The sequence below is a fragment of the Fopius arisanus genome, unplaced genomic scaffold (assembly GCF_000806365.1).
Source record: "Fopius arisanus strain USDA-PBARC FA_bdor unplaced genomic scaffold, ASM80636v1 scaffold00048, whole genome shotgun sequence".
In the NCBI taxonomy this organism is placed as follows: Eukaryota; Metazoa; Arthropoda; class Insecta; order Hymenoptera; family Braconidae; genus Fopius; species Fopius arisanus.
The window spans coordinates 493,007-513,825 of NW_011887787.1; the positions used below are offsets into that span (position 1 = coordinate 493,007).

Here is a 20,819-nt window from a genome sequence, read left to right on the forward strand (position 1 = left end):
GTTCTAATATCATCTACAAGACGGATATCGGCTTATGCTTCGCAAATTAATGTGATTTCAATTTGAATTTGAAAGTAGTTGGTGAATCACCACAAGGGGCGTGAGTGTCATGAAATATTCCATTTTGGTTGGTCCATTCCAACCGTCGAATTCTTACTATCAAAAGCTTTTCAAAAGGCGGGTAAAATCGCCATCATCTTCTCTGCAGAAGTTGTTTCCATAATTATTCCTCGGGCATTCTCGAGGATTTCGGAAACTCGTCATGACTCGACGTTCTAAACGTCCGCACAGCAGTGGAGCAGAACTGGAGAGAATGGAAGTGGACGATGCTTCACTCCCCATCGACGCAGAAACCAAGAAAACCTCGTAAGTGATAAATAAACAAACCAATTTCGCCATGACTTCATTAAGCACTTTCCTTCAATTTTAGTTCCGAGACGATGTCCCTTGAATCTGCCCGAGATCCTTCTGAGTCCTCTCCATCCTCTGCATCCTCTCCAGAGTCTCGCAGATCCCTTCGTGCTCGTCCATCTCCTCAGGATTCCCCAACCCCCGAGTCGAGCTCATCAAACGAAACAGAGCCAAGCTCCCTTCCTCCAGGCCCCAAATCTAAATCCTCTCGGCGTCGTCTTTCTCCAATGTTACCCTCCCTCCCCCAGAACAAGGATTGTCTATTCAACGTCCTGAAGGAGTCAGACATAGATCTTCCAGCGATAGCATTTCAGTGGATTGAATTGTACAAAACAGATCCTGTCTCTGCAACAGTAGAGCTCTTCGAGCTCTTCATCCACGCGAGTGGCTCCTCCTTCTCCATAACCCCGCAAATCCTCAACGAATTCACTGAAGCTACGCAGAAGAGGATTGAGGAACTTTACGACCACCGCAAAGACTTCCCCCTGAAGATGTATACAATCACTTGGAAAACCTTCGCCTCCAACTTTATCGAGTTCCTCCGAGTCCTCTTCCTGCAGTGTCAGAACTCCATAATCTACGATGGCAATCTCCTGAACGCTCTCACCCTTCCCCTTACGAGTTTCTCGTCCTCTCCAGTACGTGCCCTGCGCTACACCTCAACCCTGATCCTACTGAACCTAGTGACAGTCCTCAATGAGATCGATTCCAACGTGAAATCCACCGAAGCCAATAATAATCGCCAGCTGAAATCAGAGACAGAAAAAATTCCATCGGAAAGATCTATCGGAAGAATTGAATCCCTCCAGGCGAAGAAGAATGAACTCCAAGAGAATAGAACCATCCTCATTCATTCCATAGTCGCTATTATGAATAATGTATTTGGCCCACGAACTACGGACACCCTCGTTGAGATTCGTCTCTTGTGTCTGGAGGAATTGGGGGTTTGGCTGGAGAAATATCCCTTGAAACACGCTTCCAACCTCAAGTTCATCGGTTACGGTCTCTCAGACCCGTCTCCTGAGTTCAAGGTCAAGTGCCTGAAGATCCTGCAGTCAATCTACGAGTCAGAAGACCTTAATGACCGTCTCGATGATTTCAATAGGAAATTCAAGGACCGCATCGTTGCTATTTGTCTAGATAAAGACACGGAAGTAGCTGTTGAAGGAGTTAAGCTCATGGGAATCATTTATCAGAATTATAGAACTCTTCTGAGTAATGATGATCACGAGATCATGTACCAGTTGGTATACTGCAAACACAGGAATGTGGCGAAGGTATCTGGGGAGTTTGTTATAGCAGTCTGCAGTGCTGATGATTCAAATGATTCCGAGGAGGACCAAACGGATGGGTCATTGCTGATTAATTTGGTGGCGTTCTTCACAGAGTCGGATCTTCCAGATCATGCTCCGTATCTCGTGGACGCTCTGATCGATGACAACGAATGTTTGCAGAACTGGAAGTCCATGACGAAGCTCCTCCTTCATGATGATCTTAATGAAGATAGCATCATCAGTCTCGTGAAGATAATGGTAGCTTCAGTGCAGCAGTCGGCCACTGGGATGGTCCCCCCTGGCAGGGTACGAAAGAAAAGATTGACAGCCGGAGATCAGCAGAAAATACTTTCTGATAAACAAAAATTGTCTGAACACTTCATCCAGAGTCTTCCACAGCTCCTGGTTAAATTCAGGAATAATCGGGAAGTAATATCGAAACTCCTGGTAGTCCCTCAGTACTTCGACCTTCAAATGTACGTGACTTCTCACCAGGAGAGTAAATTGCCAGAATTATTCAATGAAATAAATGTAATCATCGAGGAGACAACTGATATCAATACCCTCAGGGCTATTTCAAAGACGTTGGAGTATTTCACTTCTGAGTTACATCCCAAATTGTCTCAATGTATAACCGTAAGAGACAACATTCTGTCCACAATAATTGAACAGTATAAAAAAACGATGAATGATTGTATTGAAGCAATATCTCATGGAGAAACACTTCGGGAGGATATAACGAAAAATGTTGTGGAGTGGATGATGAAAGTGGCTGTTTTCGTGAGTTGCCATGACATGAGGAACTTCGACATGTTTGAATTTGCTTTCGGAATCTTCAACTGGTCGAAGAATTTCCTATATGATCTTGGGGATGGTTTCTGTCATGCCATGCATACTGTTTATTACTTGTTTCTCTGGGGGAGGAATCACTTGGATTCGGAGGAAGCCTTGGGAGCTGGCGGGGAGCAGGAGGCTGTACAATTTAAGAAAAAACTTGATGCATTCATCAAGGACACGACAAACTTCCTGGAAGTAGACAGTGGGGCCTCTCTGGAAATTCGAACTGAGGCATTTAAATGCGTGTGTGATATTCTCGTCGTATTTCGAACGGGGCTCCAGAACAACCCCAATCCTCTCCTTCATAAAATTATTTACCAACCTGATGGTACCATGTTCGACATTCTGAATGTTTTCGTGCAGAAGAACGTCTTCGTCCAGGACAACAGTGACGACGAGTACCGCAGCAGAAGAAACATCCTCATGACTTTCTGTAAACTTTTTATGTGCGATGTGTTCCCAATAGCTTGGTCCTGTGTAGTCCTCAAGCATTACAATGATTTTTATAATGATTATGGGGACATCATCAAGATGACTCTGATGAAGGCCAAGGCACGCAATAAAATGAACTGGATGAGAATGATTACGATGACTCTTATCACTGTTTACGAGAATTCAAATATAGAGAGTAACACTATTGATCCTGATGATTTCTGTCGGCTCATTGCCCTGGCGAAGAGGTTCATGGCACACCTGGGGATTGATACAACGAGAAATAAGGAACAAGTGATGCAGATTCATTTATCTGGGATAAATTACGTCACGGCGGTACCAGACAACGAAGTGCCGAATACTGACGTTCCTCCAAGGATTGGCTACTTGGAGGTGCTTGCCGAGTTCTCGGTAAAATTGTCGAAAGAGGGAAAAGATGAAGTATTGAAAGCACTGGACGAGATACTACCCAGTGAACGAGCAACACGTAACCAGGAGTGGCAGCCATTGCTCAAGTACAGGAAGAGTTTGACTGGGAGGAGGCGAAATCAATTTGATTCCAGAGGGGGACAGGGTGAGAAAAGTAATGTTCCAGTCGAGCAAAGGAAGAAGAAAACGCCCAGAAAACCTTCTGCGCAGGAGAAGAAGGAATCATCTAAACGGCCTACAGTGCAGAAAAAGAAAACTAAGAAGGCAACACATGCTGCAGAAACTGAAGCCGAGGATTCCTTGGATTTTATCAGGAAAATAGCAAAGGCTAGAGAGGGGAGGAAGAGGTTGGAGGTCCTTAAGGATTCAGCAGTCCACGAAGAGCCTATAGAGTGATTCTGATACTTACGGCGATTGAAAGTCAAGACAATTACTGAGAGATTATTTTTTTCTTTATTCTTAAATTTCCTTTATATATTACTTTATATCTGCAATTCAAAAGGCAGTTTATAATACTAGTTGTTCAATCCATTAAATGAGTTAAAATCATTTTCGTTTCTCATTAATTATTTCTCTTACTACCGAATGTCGATGATACTTCAAAATTGTTCATGTCTTATAGTTTCAGTTTAGATTGTTACGAAATCAAAATATTTCATCGAATATCATTGAACAATGGACTGGTTTTCCTACTTTATGTCGTTTGAATTACAAAGCGTGACCTCTTAGTGATCCGTATTCATTTGGGAAGTTCGAGTAAGCATTAGTTTCCCGCACACTGGTCCGATAGCCGGTCGTAAATTTCGGTGAGACTTCTAATATTTTTACCTCCAAGGATGATTCGCTTAAAACAGAGGAATATTGGCTATTTCATGATGTAAGTATTGCCCTCAGTCTGAGACTCAATAAAATCTACATCACTCTATTTTTTCGCAGACTTTTCATTCTCTCGTTGTTCTCACTATCGAAATCCCTGCCTGTCAAACAGTCTGACAATTTCCAACCAGGCAATGACCTGGTGAACTGTTTGAACGAATCAGCAGATCCGTGTAACGATTTCTACGAGTACGCGTGTGGCCAGTGGACCAATCAGCATACTCCAGCCGAGGGATTCCCAATCTGGTCAAACTGGTACCTGATTTCGCACAGCGTACGACCTAAGATAAAGGATTTGTTGACCAGAGCAAATTCAGAAACTGACATTGAAGCCATTCGAAAAGCTCGAAAGGTTTATCAGGCGTGCATGAATAAAGGTAGTAGCTATCCCTAAAACCTGTTAAACCAAGAGACAATATGTGTAAATGTTGTAGACGCAATTGAAGCAGCTGGTGCAAAGCCTGTCATAAAATTAGTTAATGACAACGGAGGATGGCCACTTGTAATGAAGTCCGACGAATGGAAAGCGAAAAATCTGACTTGGCAACAAATACATTCTAGGTTTCTCAAGACTCTGGGAGTTGAAGCTTTATTTGCGATTCAAATGCCACCGGACGTTAAGAATTCTTCAATCACCAGACTTGTGGTTCTTTTTATTTTTTGAATAATCAGAAACAATTGTTTAGAGACGGAATATTATTTCTAGATGACAAATGGAAATTTTAGATATGAATTAACAATCATTGATCGTAATGTTGCAGGTTTCTGAACCAAATCTGGTTCTAAAGAAAAAGGAATTGGTTGATTCAAAGAATTTTAGGCAGTCTTTCGCCTACACCGGTTACAAACTCAGAGTTACTGATATATTCCTCAGAAGATCATCGGTTGAAGAGGAGTTAGGAAACGTTTCACTGCTAGTGGAACTGAACAATTTTGAGAAGGAACTAGCAGAGGTATGACTGGATCTATCATTCCACAATTTTTTAATAATACGTATTTATTATATCGCAGATTACACATGATGAACAAGGTATCAACAACATCGATGAATGGTATAGTCTGATGACAATCGACGAGCTCCAAGAGTTATATGACAGCGCAAATATGACAAGTCCAACTGCGCAAGTAAAATACATACAGCAATTCCCAGAAAAATTAATCCAAAAAATCGCTGATTGCACTCTTTGCAGATTAATTGGCTCGAGACAATTAGGGATATGTTTACATTAACTCCGGAAATCACAGTGAATGGATCGGAACCGATAATTGTACCGGGGAAAGAGTTTTTTCCAAAATTTGCTGCCTTGCTGAATAAAACTGCACCGGAGACTATCGGTAATGTGTTCCATTAATGAAAAAATAAATTTTACAGATCGAATACAATGTGTGTAAATACCTCCATTCACTAATTCGACCTCGTAGTTAATTACATCGTATGGTGTGTAATTACGGATGTCTCTCTTTACGCCAATGACGAGCTAAGAATGCTGCTGTCAGATTTCAATAATAGACGCGTTGGGGCAGATCCAATTGGAACCAGGTCCGTGTCATTCGGAAGTCATGATTTAAATCTCCAATTGCGATTCGTTCATTCATTGTTTTTCCTTTAGGGAATACGACTGTGTGTCTTTGGAGCAGATGGGGCGGGCGGCTTCATACTTATTTGTTAAGGAACACTCTTCGGAAGAATCGAAAGAGGCGGTATTTGAGATGAAATTTATTTTAATATTGTCTGTATACTGAGAAAAAAAAAATACTATTGGAGAAGCGACTCTACTTGTATGATGAAAATCAGAGTCAACAATTTCCAAGATAAAAAAACTTGTGAGAGAAAAACTTTAGTCGAGAGGTTTTGTACTTCTTCCAAAAAATTCAAGTAGTTTTTACTTTGAAATCTTTCGGATTTGAGAAAAGATAATTCGAAAATTCACTCAGCTAGATAGTTTTATGGATTCATTTTTTGGATCTTTTATTATGAATAAATTATATTTTTCACGGAAGTTTTTTTTCTTGGAATATGATATGCTTTTCTTGTCAATCTTCGAGTTATGAGTTTCTTCATGCAAGTAGAGACATGCTCCTGATATTTTCTAGGTCCAAGAATTAGTGGGGAATATTCAAGAAGCTATGAAAAACTATATCCAACAATCAACTTGGCTTGATAATGAGACGAAGAATCTGGCTACTGAGAAAATCGATGCCATCATTAAATTCATCGGTTATCCAGACGAATACACTGATAGTAATATCAATGAATATTACGCAGAGGTAAAACATCGAGTTGGAATTATGATATTTACCCATGGTAAGCTGAACTTTCCTGCATGTTATTTTTTCTGCAGTTTACACCAACAGATAGTTATTTCGAGAACGAAATGAGGAGCCGCGTCTTTCAGATGAAAAGAGCATTAAGAGAATTACGTAAGCCGACAAACAAGAAAGAGTAAGTCCAAATCAAAATATTTATCATCGTTTAATCACGAAAAGACATTCACAAAAATTCGCGATGTAACTTTTTAATATTTATAAACTTTTTATGAAATCAGCTCCCGGAAATTTACATTTAATGATTTCACAGATGGCCAGTCGAACCGAAAGCTATCAATGCTTATTATATACCTGTTCTGAATACAATGGGTGAGTATTAAGGATATTGGAGAAATGCGCGTAATGTGTTATACTATTAGAAAATAATATTACCGGCACTGTACTACTGAAATCTTTAGTGGTACCAGCTGGAATTCTTCAGCTACCTCTCTTCAGCCAAAACAGACCTAGGTAATGTATGTTAATAGAACAAAAGCAATGAGTCTGTGAAAAATAATGAAAATTACAGCGTGATGAATTATGCAATGCTTGGAACAACAATTGGCCATGAAATATCACACGCTTTGGATAACAGCGGTAAGCTGACGAAATCACTGATTATCAAATAATTGATTGTTATTGATGAAGAGTGATCCTATAAATCGAAGAATGAGAATTCTTTCAGGCCGTCGGTTCGACAAAAATGGTAATGTGGTCACTTGGTGGTCGCAGCCGAATATTGACAAATATGAAGAGCAAGCAGAATGTTTTGTAAATCAGTTCAATAATTATACGATATATGAAAATGACAGGATTAGGATTCCGGTGAGATCTATTCAATTTTCATTGAATTATCTAAAATTATATTTGTGATTATAATATATATCTCAGGTGAATGGAACCTTGACGTTAGAAGAAAATATATCGGATTCCACTGGATTACAAGTGACTTGGGACGCGTACAAGATGTTTCGTGATAAACATGGCACCAGTGGTTTGAACATCTCTGAATTGGAGCGATTCACTGATGATCAGATATTTTTCCTGTCATTCGGAAATGTAAATACGACATTTATTTTCATCCGTCGACTCTCGACTGCATACGAGATATCGAAACATTGAATCTGTGGGCTTTCAGTTGTGGTGTGCATATGAGAGTGATATGTATCTTCAGCAATACAGCCCTGAAGACGTCCACAGTCCTGCAAGAGCTCGAATCAACGGTGCTGTCTCCAACAGCGCAGCTTTTGCAGCAGCTTTTAATTGCCCAGAGAATTCCTCGGTAAATCCTTCGAAAAAATGCAATATCTGGAAATGAATTGTAAATATTAATTGCAAATAAAATTCAAACCTCCAGATAATTGGAGGCGCAATGTTTAAAAAAGCGTATAAATAATTCCCTTTCCATTTCTTTTTTCCCACGTCCATGAAGTCATGCAAAGTTCAATTCTGCGGAACTGCTACTGAGACAGTTACCGAGTCGGCTGCTGGGAGACACCCCCATTGCGTGTGTCGCCCTCTCTCTTTTGGGGTGCAGTACTACAATGCCGTTGGGGTCACTTAAACCCCCAGAACTGAGCCTCTACTTTATTCAATCCTCTTTGGTCGGGTTTTTCAAAGTTCGTAATAACTCAATTGTCAAATTGTACTCCTCTAGTTTGTCAACTTGCATCAACAATAATAAATAATCAATATTAGAGAATCAGATGTCAATTTGTTAAATTAAAACGTTTTTTCGTTGCAATTGTTGATTTCTGAGTGCAATCGCTCTATATTCGCCTGTCCTAGAGCAATCTCTAATCATTGATAACTAAATTTTTTGTAATGCTACGAACTTTGCACTCTCGACGTCTTTTGTCTAATTGGGAAGTAATAATGAGGCGTACTGTGCAGTCTGATGGGGTTGCATAGTCTTTACTCGTTGTCGCCCCTGGATGCTGCTGAACGTGGACTACAGGCATCCTGATAATCAGTAAGACGAAACTGATGAGCAGACGAGGAGAGGATGGATGTGGTTGGGGGTATTCCTGTGGAGTGTTTGACACCCGGAGAATTGGCAGGTGTCTGGTCAGGATGGACCAGCATGGGGGATCGAGAGGTTGTCAGAGAGGCCTCCGCCAAAGGGAATCATATCAACCTGGCATTCAAATTTCTTGGCTATCGCAGGCACTGGACCGTTGCAGAGGCACAGAAATATTTTTATTCAGAAGTCGAGGTTTGGATTGGAGAACTCCTGGTGAAGAAACAAATTCATCGGGCGTCACACATATTGCAGAAAGTGGTGAGTACTTCTGGGGTAAATTCAATACAATAATCATAAGAAGAATTATAGAAAAATTATTTAAAATAAATATTGCAATAGGGAAAAAATCCAATAGTCTACATCACCGATATCTGCATAAAAAGCAGAGACCCGGAGCTGCGAGATTATTTAGCAAATCATGTATTGAAGAATAAGGGATTTTCTGAGGAGCAGATTGATGCCTGGGAGACAATAAAATGTATTAAAAAATATGAGACGATTCAATTGTCACGGGATACCCTCGATGGCCATTCAATTGAGAAAATTTCCATCGAAGAGATGCTGAATCTTCCCCAGAATGTTAAGACTCCACTCTTGACGGAATTATATTTCCATACCTATGAGACTTGCCTTGCAAAGAATCTAAAAAGTTCTACAGTGTGGGATTATCTCCTCACTGAAGATAATATCGAACTCCTGATGAAGTGGATTGACAGAAAATTCGGGGAGGAACTGCAAGAGGTTAAATCCGATCTTATCGAAGTATTCGATGGCTTGGAAATATCGATGGAAATGATAGAACGGATTGAACAATCTAATATATCCTTTCCCTTCAAAGAATTATTGCTCAATCACTTGTGTAAATACGGAATTTTCATCAACAGGGAGAGAAACGTAATGGCTTTAACTCTTGCACGATTTTTTAGTGCTGAAGTGACTCCCGAAAATTTTAACAGAATTTTATCCAAAAGTTCGTGTAATTTGGATACAAACGAATTTTCAAGAAAACGACATTCTATTTTATTCTACCAAAATGAAGAGAATTCCGATGAGAGTTTATATGTCCAGGATCAGGAATTATTGAGATCTTTGAGGAGATTGAATGAATTTCAAGATTCTTTCAAGGAATTAATCACAGGAATTTGTAGGACAATTCACAAAATCTCCGATGAGCCTCAGGAATATTTAAAAAATCAGCCTCTACTCACATTTTATCTAGTTTTGTTGAAATATTTAGAGTCGAAAACCAGAGGAGAAAATGCAGAAGAATGTCCAATATTCGAAGAACTCTTAACTACTCAAACTTCAATAATTATTGACGACATCGAAATCTCACCGGAAATGATGGCAGATCTGCTCCAAAAAATTCCATACGTCAAAAACTGTCTGGAGAATAAACGGAAGGAGAACGACATTACCATGTACCATCTCCTGGATGGTTACAAGAATTTGAATATTCGTGAGTTATTCAGGTGGAGATTCGAGAACGAGCAAATGCCTAATTTTGCTAATGCCAGTTTAATAGAGAAGTATGGACACAAGGAGACATTGACTTACAAATATTATCTGAAGGAGGCACGTCCCAGCATGGCTGCATACGTTCTGTTGAACCCTGAGGGGAAACAGGCTAATTTATCATCTAAAATGTGAGAATATTTAATTATTTTCAAGTCCTTTCGACCACTTAATTATTTCCGAAATCAACCAATTGATTTTTTCACACTTCATAGAATAATGAAGATATTTTACCTTTTCAGGAAATCGAAAATTTCTTTTCAAGCTCACGAATTCGCCCTGAAGAACTTAGACAGCCCAGAAATCATTTCCACCTGCATTTGCTTCATCGAATTTCTCGGAATCGATTCAGAGTGTTTGAGGCTCCACGCAACTGCAGCCGACTACATCCAGAGTAAACTAAACATTTCGATAAGTAAGATCTACCCTTCCCCTTTTTAAAGTAGCAAGTTAATCTCTTCAGTTGAGATAAAATTGAGAATTGCGAAATATCAATTTTTTCGTTTGAACTTTCAGATGACCTCCTCGAGTCCGTAGCCTATCAGAACGCAAAAGATTTGGGGATTCTTTTGAACCATTTGGAGGAGAGTTTTGCGGTAGAATTCCCCTCAGTATCAATGGATAACGTCATCGAATTCGTTGAGAGTTTAAAGGCCTGGGAATTTATCGTGAGATTTGCAAGGGTTCACAACGTGCAGCCTCCAACATCCTTTCTAAAGTATTTAGCAAAGAGAAATTATTGGTTTGAGTTCGCCTTTATTGGAAATATCTTTCGATATCAATTGGATCAAATATTGGAAAATGCGGGATTCTTCGAAGACCTGACAATCCGCGAACACCTGATGATATGTCTCAACAACTCCCACCTAACCCTGGTAACCAACTCAGGCCATCAAAAACCTAAATCTTCAAGACAAAACCAAAGAAAGCACAGCCACTATCTTCCCAATCCCTCACCCCTGATCTCCCTTCAGAGTTCCCCAGAATCTCCTCTAAAAAACGATCCATTCCTCACTTCCCACCATCAGCCATCCTTTGACCAGGACCTCTGGTTGACAATCCTGAAGTGCCATCAGAGTCAGGATCCTCCTGGGGCACTCCTGAGAGAGGCCAAGGAAACCTCCTCATCAGTGATGATAATCCTGGCAGCTTGTTACGAGCCCTCGTCAATGGCCTCCTACTGCTACTCCTGGCTCGTCGTCTCCATTGAGAACAAAGACCTTCTCAACGACTACTCCGACTGCCTGAACGATCAGATCTGGCCAATCCGAAGGATTTCCGAGCTCTTCCGCAAACTAGTCTCCCTGGGATACACCGACACCCTCTCCAAAGGCTTCGAGATTTTCCTTCCAGAGAATCCCATCCATCTGTTCTTTAAATTTCTCCTCCAATGCACCAAATTCTATGAATTCGAGGAAAGCCAGAAGATCCTAGTTGACTTCATCAACACTTGCTCAAGTCTCAATAGTAACAAAACCATCGACTGGAACGACTCGGACATCAGTTACCTCAACAACGAGTACTGGATAGCAACAGTCTGCATTGAGTGCATTATATCATCCCTGAATTCCAGTTTTCTCAGTATTCACCTCCAACAGAAATTCCTGAGTCTTCTCGTCGACTGTAATTTCAACGAGGAGGTGCATATAGACGAGCCTGACTTCCAGTCGCTTCTGGAGATCATCACGATACTGTCAAAAACCACAGTGAAAATCCATTTCGATCAAATAAAATTGTCTGAAGAGGAGTTTACATTAACCCAGGAGATCGAACGCTGCATAAGACAATTAGTGGAGATTGAGGACTTTCAAAGTGCTCTGGAGCTTTCCAAAATTGCCCACCTCCCCTGCTCCAGTATTATCCTCGAGCAATATAGAAACGAATTCAAGAAACGTCTCTTGAGCGCCACCAGCAAATCAGATTCAGCATTGTGGAATAAATGCGCTCACGACATCAGAAAATACGAAGTATGCTTCGAGGATGCTGCTGCATTCTTCATAGAGCACGCAGAGAAGGTTGAATCTTACACAGAGATGTACGAGATCCTAGAGCTCGCTCTGAAGACATTGAAACCGATCTCCACGGATCAGCAGACGATCGACACTGTGGAGATGGCGATGTGGAAGGCGTGCATCCTGGCAGGTCCAGCTGCGATAGAGATACTGAGAGAGAAGAAGCACTTCAACAAATTAAAGACTGAGTTGCTGTCTGGGATCAGCAATCTGAGAGTCAGTTGCTCGCTGAACGACGAGTCTGAGGAGGAGGCGATTAATGCGCTGATAAATCGATTCCTCAATGTCGATGATCTCGAGACAGCCCTCAGGATCTCTCGGATATTCAATTATAAACATAAAAATTTACAGATTCTGATGTTATGTTTGTCTCTGGCTGAGGGGGAATTGTCTCCATCTCAGCTGTCACCTCAGCATCAATTATTGCTGGATGATTCAAATGTCAAGAAAATAAGCCAGACCTCCACGTTGACCAATCGGGGGCCTCAGAGGAGGCTATCCGCTTCATCATCCTCTCCTCTGAATTCCAGTATCGATGATAACGACACAAATTCAACGACTGACCATCAATTTGACTGTCTCTCATTGCTGGAGAAATTGGTGAAGAATCTGGAGCATGGGAGGGACGTGGGGAGCAAGGTCCTCGTACTTTATAAGTTGTCTATCTACCTGAAGAGGAGCTACAGGACACTACTGATGTCTAGGGATCCCATGGAATTGCTGTACGAGATTACCAACATCAATCGTGCAAATAAATTTGCACTGATGAGGGAAGTCGTCACGGCTTACAGAATAAAGAACACTGAAATCACCAAGTTCTGGGCTGGGGAGCTTGTGTTGCATCTTACAAAACAGATGGAGGAGAATCTTGACGAATCTATGCTGATGTGGGGGTATCCTCTGCACGTCACCTTCACCTTGTCAACGGTTCTGTGTGATGATTCCTCGTCGCTGGGGTGGGAGCTACTGAAGGGTGCGTCAATGAGGCTGGGGCAGTCCCTAGGAGCCCAGAGAGACGTCAACATCCTCAAGATTGTGGTTGAGCTGCTGATAAGAGCTCACCACTGCTTCACAGCATCCTGCTGCATGGAGGGAATCGCCTCAGTCCTCAGGAAGTGCCAGCAGTTCTCGAATACTCTTCAAAGTCTCAAACTCTGGAGTCTGCTGGTGAGACTGATGACTGGGGTTGGCAGATTCACCGAGATGAATTATATCCTCCAGATTTTACGGGAAAACGATCAATTTGAATTCTTGTTGGGCATTGGAACTGATAAGGTCCCGGGTCTGAAGATTGCATTGTTGGAATTCTGTAAAAAACAGTATCCTGTGGATAAGGAGCTGTTTATTCTCGTGTCACATCATTTTCGGTTGTACAATGAAATTGCTGTCATGTGGGAGAATGAAGCCAAGGGAATCATTAGAGAGCTCATCCGGGACACTAGAAGGGAGAATATCAGGACCTTGATGCTGAATCAGAGTGTCAAGTTCACGAGAAATGATGGGACTGAGAGGAAGCTCCAGTGTGCCATGACGAATTACACACATGCCACTGAGTATTATGTGAGAGATAATAAACTGAATCTGGCGAATCAGTGCTGTCATCAGGCACAGCTCGTGGCTCTTCAGATTTCGTTGCTCAGTGCAGTGGCCCAGGGACAACAGGCACCCTGCTTGTTGAATCTCACTACTGAGGAAATCAATAGATCTATCTGCCAGACTCTGACTTTTCCGCAGGCTCTCATTCTCGTCCAGTCTTATGCGCACAATGCCGATTGGTCCAGCGCTATTTATCAACATGTCATCATTCATGGTGAGGGAAAATATCTGAAAGATTTTCTCGCATCTAAGAGACTTACGAATGCTATAGCTCAGGACTGTGTTTACAGGTAATTCGTTCATTTAAACTTAATGGTAATTCGATAATGAGTAAAAATAAAATTATTGCAGATATCGAACTGAAAAAGTGATAACTAAACAGATGACGTTGAATATGCAGAGTTTAATCGTCGAGTTAAATGATATTGAAGCCAAGTACGTATTAGCGAGTCAGCTGGGATTTAAGGAGATTGTCGAGGGATTATTGGCAAATGATACCACTGGCTCTTATTTGAAGGATACGGTTTGGAAACAAGGTTTTAATCCTCAGGAATTCATCGGCGAAAAATTTCGCGGCTGACATTATTTCTGTTTGAAAATAATTGTATATTTTAACAATCAACGAGCCAAAATTGTATTATAGGGGAAATTGTATACGTTTTTATATTAAAAAATTTCGTACTGAGTAATACTGTGTAATCATGTGAACTAATGACTGTAGGAGTTGTTTGATATGAATCTGCATGTCGTGACGCTGAAGTTCAATGTATCTGGATCAGAGATCCTCTGATAAAAATCTAGGTGAGGTCAATTCAATAGAAATTACATCACTGCGACTGTCACAGTTCAGTTGTCAGTCGTAATCCCATCACTGCAAGTGCACGAATTATCGTCAAATATGCAGCAGGACACATTATACTCGTTGAATAAATTCAAATATGTCGTTTTAGTTTTTTTATGTCTCGTGGTTACTGATATTTCTGCTGAAGACAATTCAGAAATTAATTCCACAACTGCGTTAACTACCCCAGAAACAGATACCGCTATTTCCACAGATGAAATTACATCGTCTAGTCCAGGAACGACCGTTTCTACTATTTCAGACGACGAAATTGTGTCGTCAACTGTAGAAACGACCGTTCCGTCAACGACGAGAGGAGAAACAATTCCGTCTACTTCAATGGCAACAGAAAAAACAATTCTCTTAACGGAAGAGAAAAAAATTTCTACAGATAACGAATCAGAAAATATTTCTTCTGCTTCAGAGGAAAATGTTACACAAAAGGCAACTGATGCAATCACTGGTGCAGTAGAGGCTTTTTCAATGACAGAAAAGATGATTGTTGCTACGACTGAAGTGGAAACTCTTACCACTTCGAAAATTATAAAAAGTGAGGATTTGAAAATGGATAATTGCGCTTCACTGAGGGATTGCATGGAGTGCGTGAAGTCAAGTGATTCGTGTATTTGGGAGATCGATGAAAATTTATGTAAATCTCCGAATAGTGGATTGGATAATTCAACTGGTAGTTTTGAATCAATTGAAAATGAAAATGTAAGTGTGAAGAAAGCATCCATAAATTTGGTTAATTAACCATTTATATTGAGAGTATGTATAAAATAATTATTTCATCCTCTTCAAGTATTCTGGTGAAATAAATCGCAAAGGAGCATCGTTTTGCCCCCGAATAGTCACTTCGAGGAACATAACTGTTCCTTCTGATACCCAGAAGATGGTAAAGATTAAGGTTTCGATGAAGCATGTGAGTACAAATTTCCGGAATTTTCAATAACAATTTTGTCATACCACTCATACAATTGATTTGTCAATCCTACAGTTGTTCACGGTAGTGTTTCGATTCACATGTCGCTTCGGTGATGGTCCTGATGCCATCATCACCAGTGCAAATCTGCTGGTGGACACCATTTACTGCGGCAATGCTCACTTTTCTTATCCCAGTGACGAGCCGTTCGTTCAACTTCCTGTTTGGGTACTGTACGGCGGAAAAGAACTATCGAATCCGAAGGACATCAAGCTGATAATCTATAAATGTCGATTCATGGCGGATAACTGCATCTCCTGCTTGTCTTTTGGGAGAAATTATGAGTGCGGGTGGTGTCCAGGTTCGTCGACTTGTGAAATAGCTGGACAGTGTGAGGAAACAACAGTTGAGAATTTATGGATTGGGAGAAAAGGACTTTGTCCGCAACTCACACAGTAATTTCATTTAGTAAGAATTGAATATGGAAATTGTTTAATCCTCAGGAATGCGTGTTTTTATATGATACAATTTTGTACGAAATATATTACTCTATTATTAAATGTTATCCATGTCATAGCGTTTATGTTCAATATTAGAAACGTCGATTTGCTAATAGAAATGAACGTGAGGTCAATTCAATAAAAATTACATCACGCCAACTTTTACCTCGCTGCGGCGTAGATGTAATGCACTACAATTGAGTGCTTGAATAGCCATTGCCATTACCATTCTGTCAATTTCTTCAACTTCAGAAACTTCAAATAGAGGATGAGCACATATGATTTCTGTAATGAAGCGATGACACGCAACAGTCGTTCCCTCGTTTTAGGAACAAGTTATGTTGAGATTAAAAAATACTACTCATCGGTTTCCCGGAGATTATTTATTATCAAAATTATTTTATAAGCCAAATTAGACCAGAATTTATTTTTATATTTTATTATAAAACGAAAACACAAATGGATCAATGATTGAAAAATAAATGGGTCTTATATTTTTCATAATATACACTAGGTGCGATGAAACTAAAAATAAAGACTTCGAAATAGATTGTACACATAAATCCTTATAAGTACGAATATCATATATACAATAATAATTTCTCCACAAAATGGCAAAAAATCATAACATAAATAAATAATATCAGTGATCGCACATCTAGTGCAAACACAGAGGGTCCCCAATATACGAATAAAAAATAGTTGGCATTTCGCAAAAACTGCACGTGGCTATCACAGGCATGAAAACAGTTCATTCTCCATAAAAAAACAAACCATTTCATAGAAAATTAACTCAAGCATTTGTTAATCATGGCTAGGATTTATTGCTCTCCAAGGGTAGGAGATAGTTCTTCGGAAAATACCCAGAACAACCATCCCTGTCCTCCATGAGCCACCACTCTCCATTTCCCTTCTCGTCATGTGGTCTAATTAATTTGAGTACTCTTCCTCTCTTGGCAGGTAGTGTCCCAGGAATGCCTCCCTCGAAATTAAATTCAGCGTAATAAAACTCCTTTCCCAAATTTTGATATCTGCTCTGTTGTACTCCAACCCTTTGATTTTCATTATCATCCCCCAAATTTTCATACAGAGAATTTTGCAACGAAATGGAGGAGCTGCTCTGCTTGATAGGTGAGTCAAGGCTGATCAAATTTTCTTTTATTTCCTTAACAGGTGAATCCAGACTCATTAGATCCCCAGGAACATTTCCATAGTCAGCGACATCGTTGTTATTTTGGGGTGATCGAGGTTGAGGGATGGGCTCCAGACTGCTGTTGTGAATGAATCCTTTAACAGAGCCATTATCAACAAGCCATCTCGTAGTGTCCCCCATAGGATCCTGTCTTTTAATAACAGCTACTACAGTCCCCCTAGCTGCTCCCAAATCGAACGATGAAGTACTAACAACTTTATCCTTCACAACAAACAAACTATTCCTGTGGTATTTCCCCATTAGTGTCTTCTTATCCTTCTCATTCTGATTAGATACCTCAACAGTAGGACATTCGACTTTCGGATTAACCCCAGCAAAGCTGAACCTCGATATCTGATTCCACAATAAATTATGATTAATCAAAAATGACTGGAGAAGATCCTGGGGTGTCACCTGAGTCGCAGACTCCGACAGTGTCAAATACTTCTTGGTAATTCTCCCAGAGAATAGTTTCCTGGCATTGGCAAAGGCCTCGATACAGGTGGCTATGATCGAAGTACCTGCTTCAATAAAAATAGGCAGCTCCTCCAGCAATTGTTGATTCAAAGCCTCATAATTATTCCTAGCATCAGCTAATTCCTCCTGCACAGCCCTGGACTCCCTGTACTTCTCCCCCTTCGATATAGCATTATCATAATCCAATAATTTATCCCCTCGTTTAGTAATTAACAGTGCAGGGCCTTCGAGTAGATTAATGAGACAAGCCACAGGTTCATTCACCCTCTTTTCAATAGTCTCCTTTAAACTATTAATAAACTGGGAGGAAATACTCTTTCTGGCTTCACTCAAGCGTTTCACCTCATTGTCATTGCTCCCGTAATGATATTGATTGAGAAAATCTGATAATAATTCAGCACAATCGGTCTCCTCGTTTAAATAATACATGCAATGATTTATATCTGTAGCAAATTGCCAGCTGCATTTTTCGAGGGCTTTAAATTGCCTCTCGAGCTCCTCGAATACTGGATCTGCTGGGATATTCGTTATTCCAAGGCTCGCTGACAGTTTTGCACTGAGTCTACTTGATTTTTTTGCAACCGAGTGCATACTTAACTTGGACATCTTCGCCATCAGAGTGTTATCGGTGTCAAGGTACTTTGAAACGATATCCTTACGTCGTTTGTACTCATTTATGTAGGAAGCTACTTCAGTCATAACTTTCCACGCTTGCTCGATCCCCTGTTTGTCAGGATGATCATCCTCGGTGCATTTGACAAGTTCATAAAGCATCAGTGGATACTTCAAAATTCTCTGGACGGGTTTTATAAGGATGGAACTCATGTCGAAGCAGACGACCTGGTGACGAAGGGTCTCTATCCCCTTCTCGAAGACGATCATTATCTCGCGGTTCTCCTCGTATTTCTTCAGGAGACTGAGAGCTGCCTCGTGGTTCCCACAGTATTTTCCATAAGTCGTCTGGAGTTTATCTCTCATAACGAGAAAACAGGGAGCTATAGTCTGGACATTCTCATCCTTTCCCTTCATGGCTCGGAGGATCGCGTCCAGGAGTTCCTCTGCTACGTGAATTACCTCCAGAATATTTCCGAAAAGAATGACCACGTCGATTCCACGAGTCTCCAGGAGACTTGGATTATACAGATTGAATGTCTCGTAAGTTACTTTCAGATCTCTCACGTATTCTTTTTCAGTTATCACCAATTCGGAGATGACGTTCTGACGTTTATCTGCCCTCTTTTGCTTCGATGAAGAGGGTTCTGGAGAGCTGGTCGATATAGTCTCGTTTTCCTCCTGATTTGATGTTTGATTTTTTTCCTGATTATTGGCAAGACTTTTTTGCAGGGGAACGGACCCTGGAGCTGGAGCAGGAGGTGCTGGACGATGAGGGTCTGACTTTCTCCGAATGTTCTGCTCCTCTGGTGTCTTTGATCGTTCGTGACGAATTACTACGGCCTCGCATAGCTCCAGAGAAGCTTGAGACGAGGGCTGCTTGGAGAGATATCCTCTGGGGCAAAGTCCAACTTCTCCAGAGGTGTTTTTCACAGATACCCAGTCGTCGTTGGCCATTTCCACGATCGTTACGGAGTCCCCTTCTTTTATACTCAAGTCTCCACTCATTTGTGCGTTGAAAGTATATTCTACGGTGGCTAAATCTCCAGGGTGGAGGGATTCCAAGGGAAGATGCTCTGCATCCTCCTTGGGGGCTTCGGGAGGAGGAGAATTCCTGCAGTCGACGATTATATTGACGTAGGACGTGGGGAAGAGGCCTTTGGAGGTCTCTATCGTGCCTTCTGCCCATTCTGTGTCAATATGACGCAGCAGGTGCACCACTTCACCTGCCTCGAAATTTAATTCGTTCGGAAATTGAGCGTTGAAGGGATAAAGGGTGATTGCATAGGGGTGGACACCCAGAGGATTTAAATTGTCGAGTTCTGGCTGGGGAGAGGATCCTTTTGGATTTGTAGAAGGAAAAGAGACGGTGGGAGGCTGCGAATTGTCGGAGGGTCGAGTATCTGGGAAAAGGTCGTAGTAAGATGGTGCTGCATCTTCGGAGTAGCTGCATGAGGGAGTGGAATCACCGAAGTCCTTGTAGATTTTTCCACCAGAGGTGATTGACTGGGGAATAGGGTCCAGGGAACCTGAAGCATTGTCTGGCTGGTCCATCGTCTCCAGGTAGGTGATGAAGGCCTCTGGGAAAGTTCCTGTGCGGTTGTCAGAGGTATATCCCAGCACCCAGCCGTCCTCAAGGATCTCGGTTACTGTAACTATCTCACCTTCTGACAAGTCGAGTTCTTCCTCCAACTGGGCTTTCAACGTCGTCTTCACGCGGGCTTTTCTACGGACAGATTTCTTGTCCGATGGTTTCTGAACGATAATACATTTTTTTTTAGTAATTCCCTGATATTCTTTTCATCAACTTGCAAGATTACGAGAAAGTATACTGTTTCCTAAAGCTTTATCCCATCCTCAATGAATTAATACTTTTTACTTTCCGAAATTACCTTAAGAACTGTAAGATCGACAATCCAAACGTGCGTCAGAGGAAAAACTCCTGTTCGATTATCAATATAACCAGAGTACCATCCAGGCTCTACTTCATGGGTTCCAATAATCAATTCACCTGAAATGCCAATAAAAATAAACATTCGTTATTCGTTTCCCTCCCCTTTTTCATTATTTTACAACGAGAATAACAAAAAGAAAATGGAAACGAACCATTTACCTTCGCCAAAAATTAAATCCCCTTGTTGTTCTCCTCGAAAAGAAGCAATCGACACAAAAAGACTCTCTGCCTCCTTGAACTGAGGCACCTCAACTCTGAGGAGATAATTGCATGGAAAACTGCCCCACCTGTCTTTCGACACTCCATAGCACCAGTGCTTATCGATGACGTTATGGATCTGAGATAATAACAGATTAAAATAATAAAAATACCAGTGGAATGTAATCAATGTAACCTGCCAGAGAGGATAATGCGTACCAGAAAATATTCGCCCTTGGACAGACTAAGTTCACCCTCGACTGTGGTGTAGAAGTCATTGAGTACTTTGGTCAGTATACCGGACTCCATTTTAATGGTTTTCTCTAGGTAATTAGCTGAAAAATCATTTGGGAAGTCAACTGTGACCACTGTGACAGCTACATTGCCATAAATGACGGACAATTTATTGCA

The 20,819-nt window shown here is 41.0% G+C and overlaps 4 protein-coding genes and 1 long non-coding RNA gene across 5 annotated transcripts; 3 read left to right on the forward strand and 2 right to left on the reverse strand.

The window, feature by feature from the left end:
* Nucleotides 1-189: 189 nt before the first annotated feature.
* LOC105267581 (cohesin subunit SA-1) lies at nucleotides 190-3,878 on the forward strand. The gene is made up of 2 exons (XM_011306530.1): nucleotides 190-366; nucleotides 431-3,878. The coding sequence occupies exons 1-2, from the start codon at nucleotides 263-265 to the stop codon at nucleotides 3,777-3,779; spliced, it is 3,453 nt and encodes a 1,150-aa protein (XP_011304832.1). The 5' UTR covers nucleotides 190-262; the 3' UTR covers nucleotides 3,780-3,878.
* A 250-nt stretch (nucleotides 3,879-4,128) lies between these two features.
* LOC105267584 (endothelin-converting enzyme 1) lies at nucleotides 4,129-7,950 on the forward strand. Its single transcript, XM_011306533.1, has 16 exons — nucleotides 4,129-4,260; nucleotides 4,320-4,636; nucleotides 4,694-4,905; nucleotides 5,021-5,212; nucleotides 5,271-5,384; nucleotides 5,450-5,594; nucleotides 5,682-5,799; nucleotides 5,870-5,960; nucleotides 6,354-6,527; nucleotides 6,602-6,702; nucleotides 6,838-6,896; nucleotides 6,986-7,037; nucleotides 7,096-7,163; nucleotides 7,252-7,391; nucleotides 7,458-7,625; nucleotides 7,705-7,950. Exons 1-16 carry the CDS (start codon nucleotides 4,220-4,222, stop codon nucleotides 7,882-7,884), a joined length of 2,172 nt encoding a protein of 723 aa, XP_011304835.1. The 5' UTR covers nucleotides 4,129-4,219; the 3' UTR covers nucleotides 7,885-7,950.
* Nucleotides 7,784-10,430, reverse strand: LOC105267583 (uncharacterized). The gene is made up of 4 exons (XR_892265.1): nucleotides 10,339-10,430; nucleotides 10,147-10,228; nucleotides 8,043-8,528; nucleotides 7,784-7,874 (listed from the first exon to the last, which is right to left on the reverse strand). It is a non-coding gene; the product is annotated as an uncharacterized lncRNA (long non-coding RNA).
* On the forward strand, nucleotides 8,535-16,049 carry LOC105267582 (spatacsin). Its single transcript, XM_011306532.1, has 7 exons — nucleotides 8,535-8,847; nucleotides 8,929-10,235; nucleotides 10,347-10,519; nucleotides 10,621-14,002; nucleotides 14,064-15,267; nucleotides 15,356-15,475; nucleotides 15,551-16,049. The coding sequence occupies exons 1-5, from the start codon at nucleotides 8,572-8,574 to the stop codon at nucleotides 14,290-14,292; spliced, it is 5,367 nt and encodes a 1,788-aa protein (XP_011304834.1). The 5' UTR covers nucleotides 8,535-8,571; the 3' UTR covers nucleotides 14,293-15,267; nucleotides 15,356-15,475; nucleotides 15,551-16,049.
* Nucleotides 16,050-16,440: 391 nt separating this feature from the next.
* LOC105267586 (dynamin-binding protein-like) lies at nucleotides 16,441-20,728 on the reverse strand. The gene is made up of 4 exons (XM_011306535.1): nucleotides 20,628-20,728; nucleotides 20,370-20,547; nucleotides 20,149-20,267; nucleotides 16,441-20,011 (listed from the first exon to the last, which is right to left on the reverse strand). Exons 1-4 carry the CDS (start codon nucleotides 20,715-20,717, stop codon nucleotides 16,790-16,792), a joined length of 3,609 nt encoding a protein of 1,202 aa, XP_011304837.1. The 5' UTR covers nucleotides 20,718-20,728; the 3' UTR covers nucleotides 16,441-16,789.
* Between the last annotated feature and the right edge of the window lie 91 nt (nucleotides 20,729-20,819).

Coding starts and splice junctions, on each gene's coding strand:
- LOC105267581 (XM_011306530.1), top strand. CDS start 263: ATGACTCGACGTTCTAAACGTCCGCACAGCAGTGGAGCAGAACTGGAG. Junction 367..430: donor GCAGAAACCAAGAAAACCTC/GTAAGTGATAAA, acceptor CTTCAATTTTAG/TTCCGAGACGATGTCCCTTG.
- LOC105267584 (XM_011306533.1), top strand. CDS start 4,220: ATGATTCGCTTAAAACAGAGGAATATTGGCTATTTCATGAT. Junction 7,038..7,095: donor TTCAGCCAAAACAGACCTAG/GTAATGTATGTT, acceptor TGAAAATTACAG/CGTGATGAATTATGCAATGC. Junction 7,164..7,251: donor ACACGCTTTGGATAACAGCG/GTAAGCTGACGA, acceptor GAATTCTTTCAG/GCCGTCGGTTCGACAAAAAT.
- LOC105267582 (XM_011306532.1), top strand. CDS start 8,572: ATGGATGTGGTTGGGGGTATTCCTGTGGAGTGTTTGACACCCGGAGAA. Junction 10,520..10,620: donor TAAACTAAACATTTCGATAA/GTAAGATCTACC, acceptor TTGAACTTTCAG/ATGACCTCCTCGAGTCCGTA. Junction 14,003..14,063: donor GCTCAGGACTGTGTTTACAG/GTAATTCGTTCA, acceptor AAATTATTGCAG/ATATCGAACTGAAAAAGTGA.
- LOC105267586 (XM_011306535.1), bottom strand. CDS start 20,717: ATGGAGTCCGGTATACTGACCAAAGTACTCAATGACTTCTACACCACA. Junction 20,548..20,627: donor CCAAGGGCGAATATTTTCTG/GTACGCATTATC, acceptor TTATTATCTCAG/ATCCATAACGTCATCGATAA. Junction 20,012..20,148: donor TCGATCTTACAGTTCTTAAG/GTAATTTCGGAA, acceptor ATTATCGTTCAG/AAACCATCGGACAAGAAATC.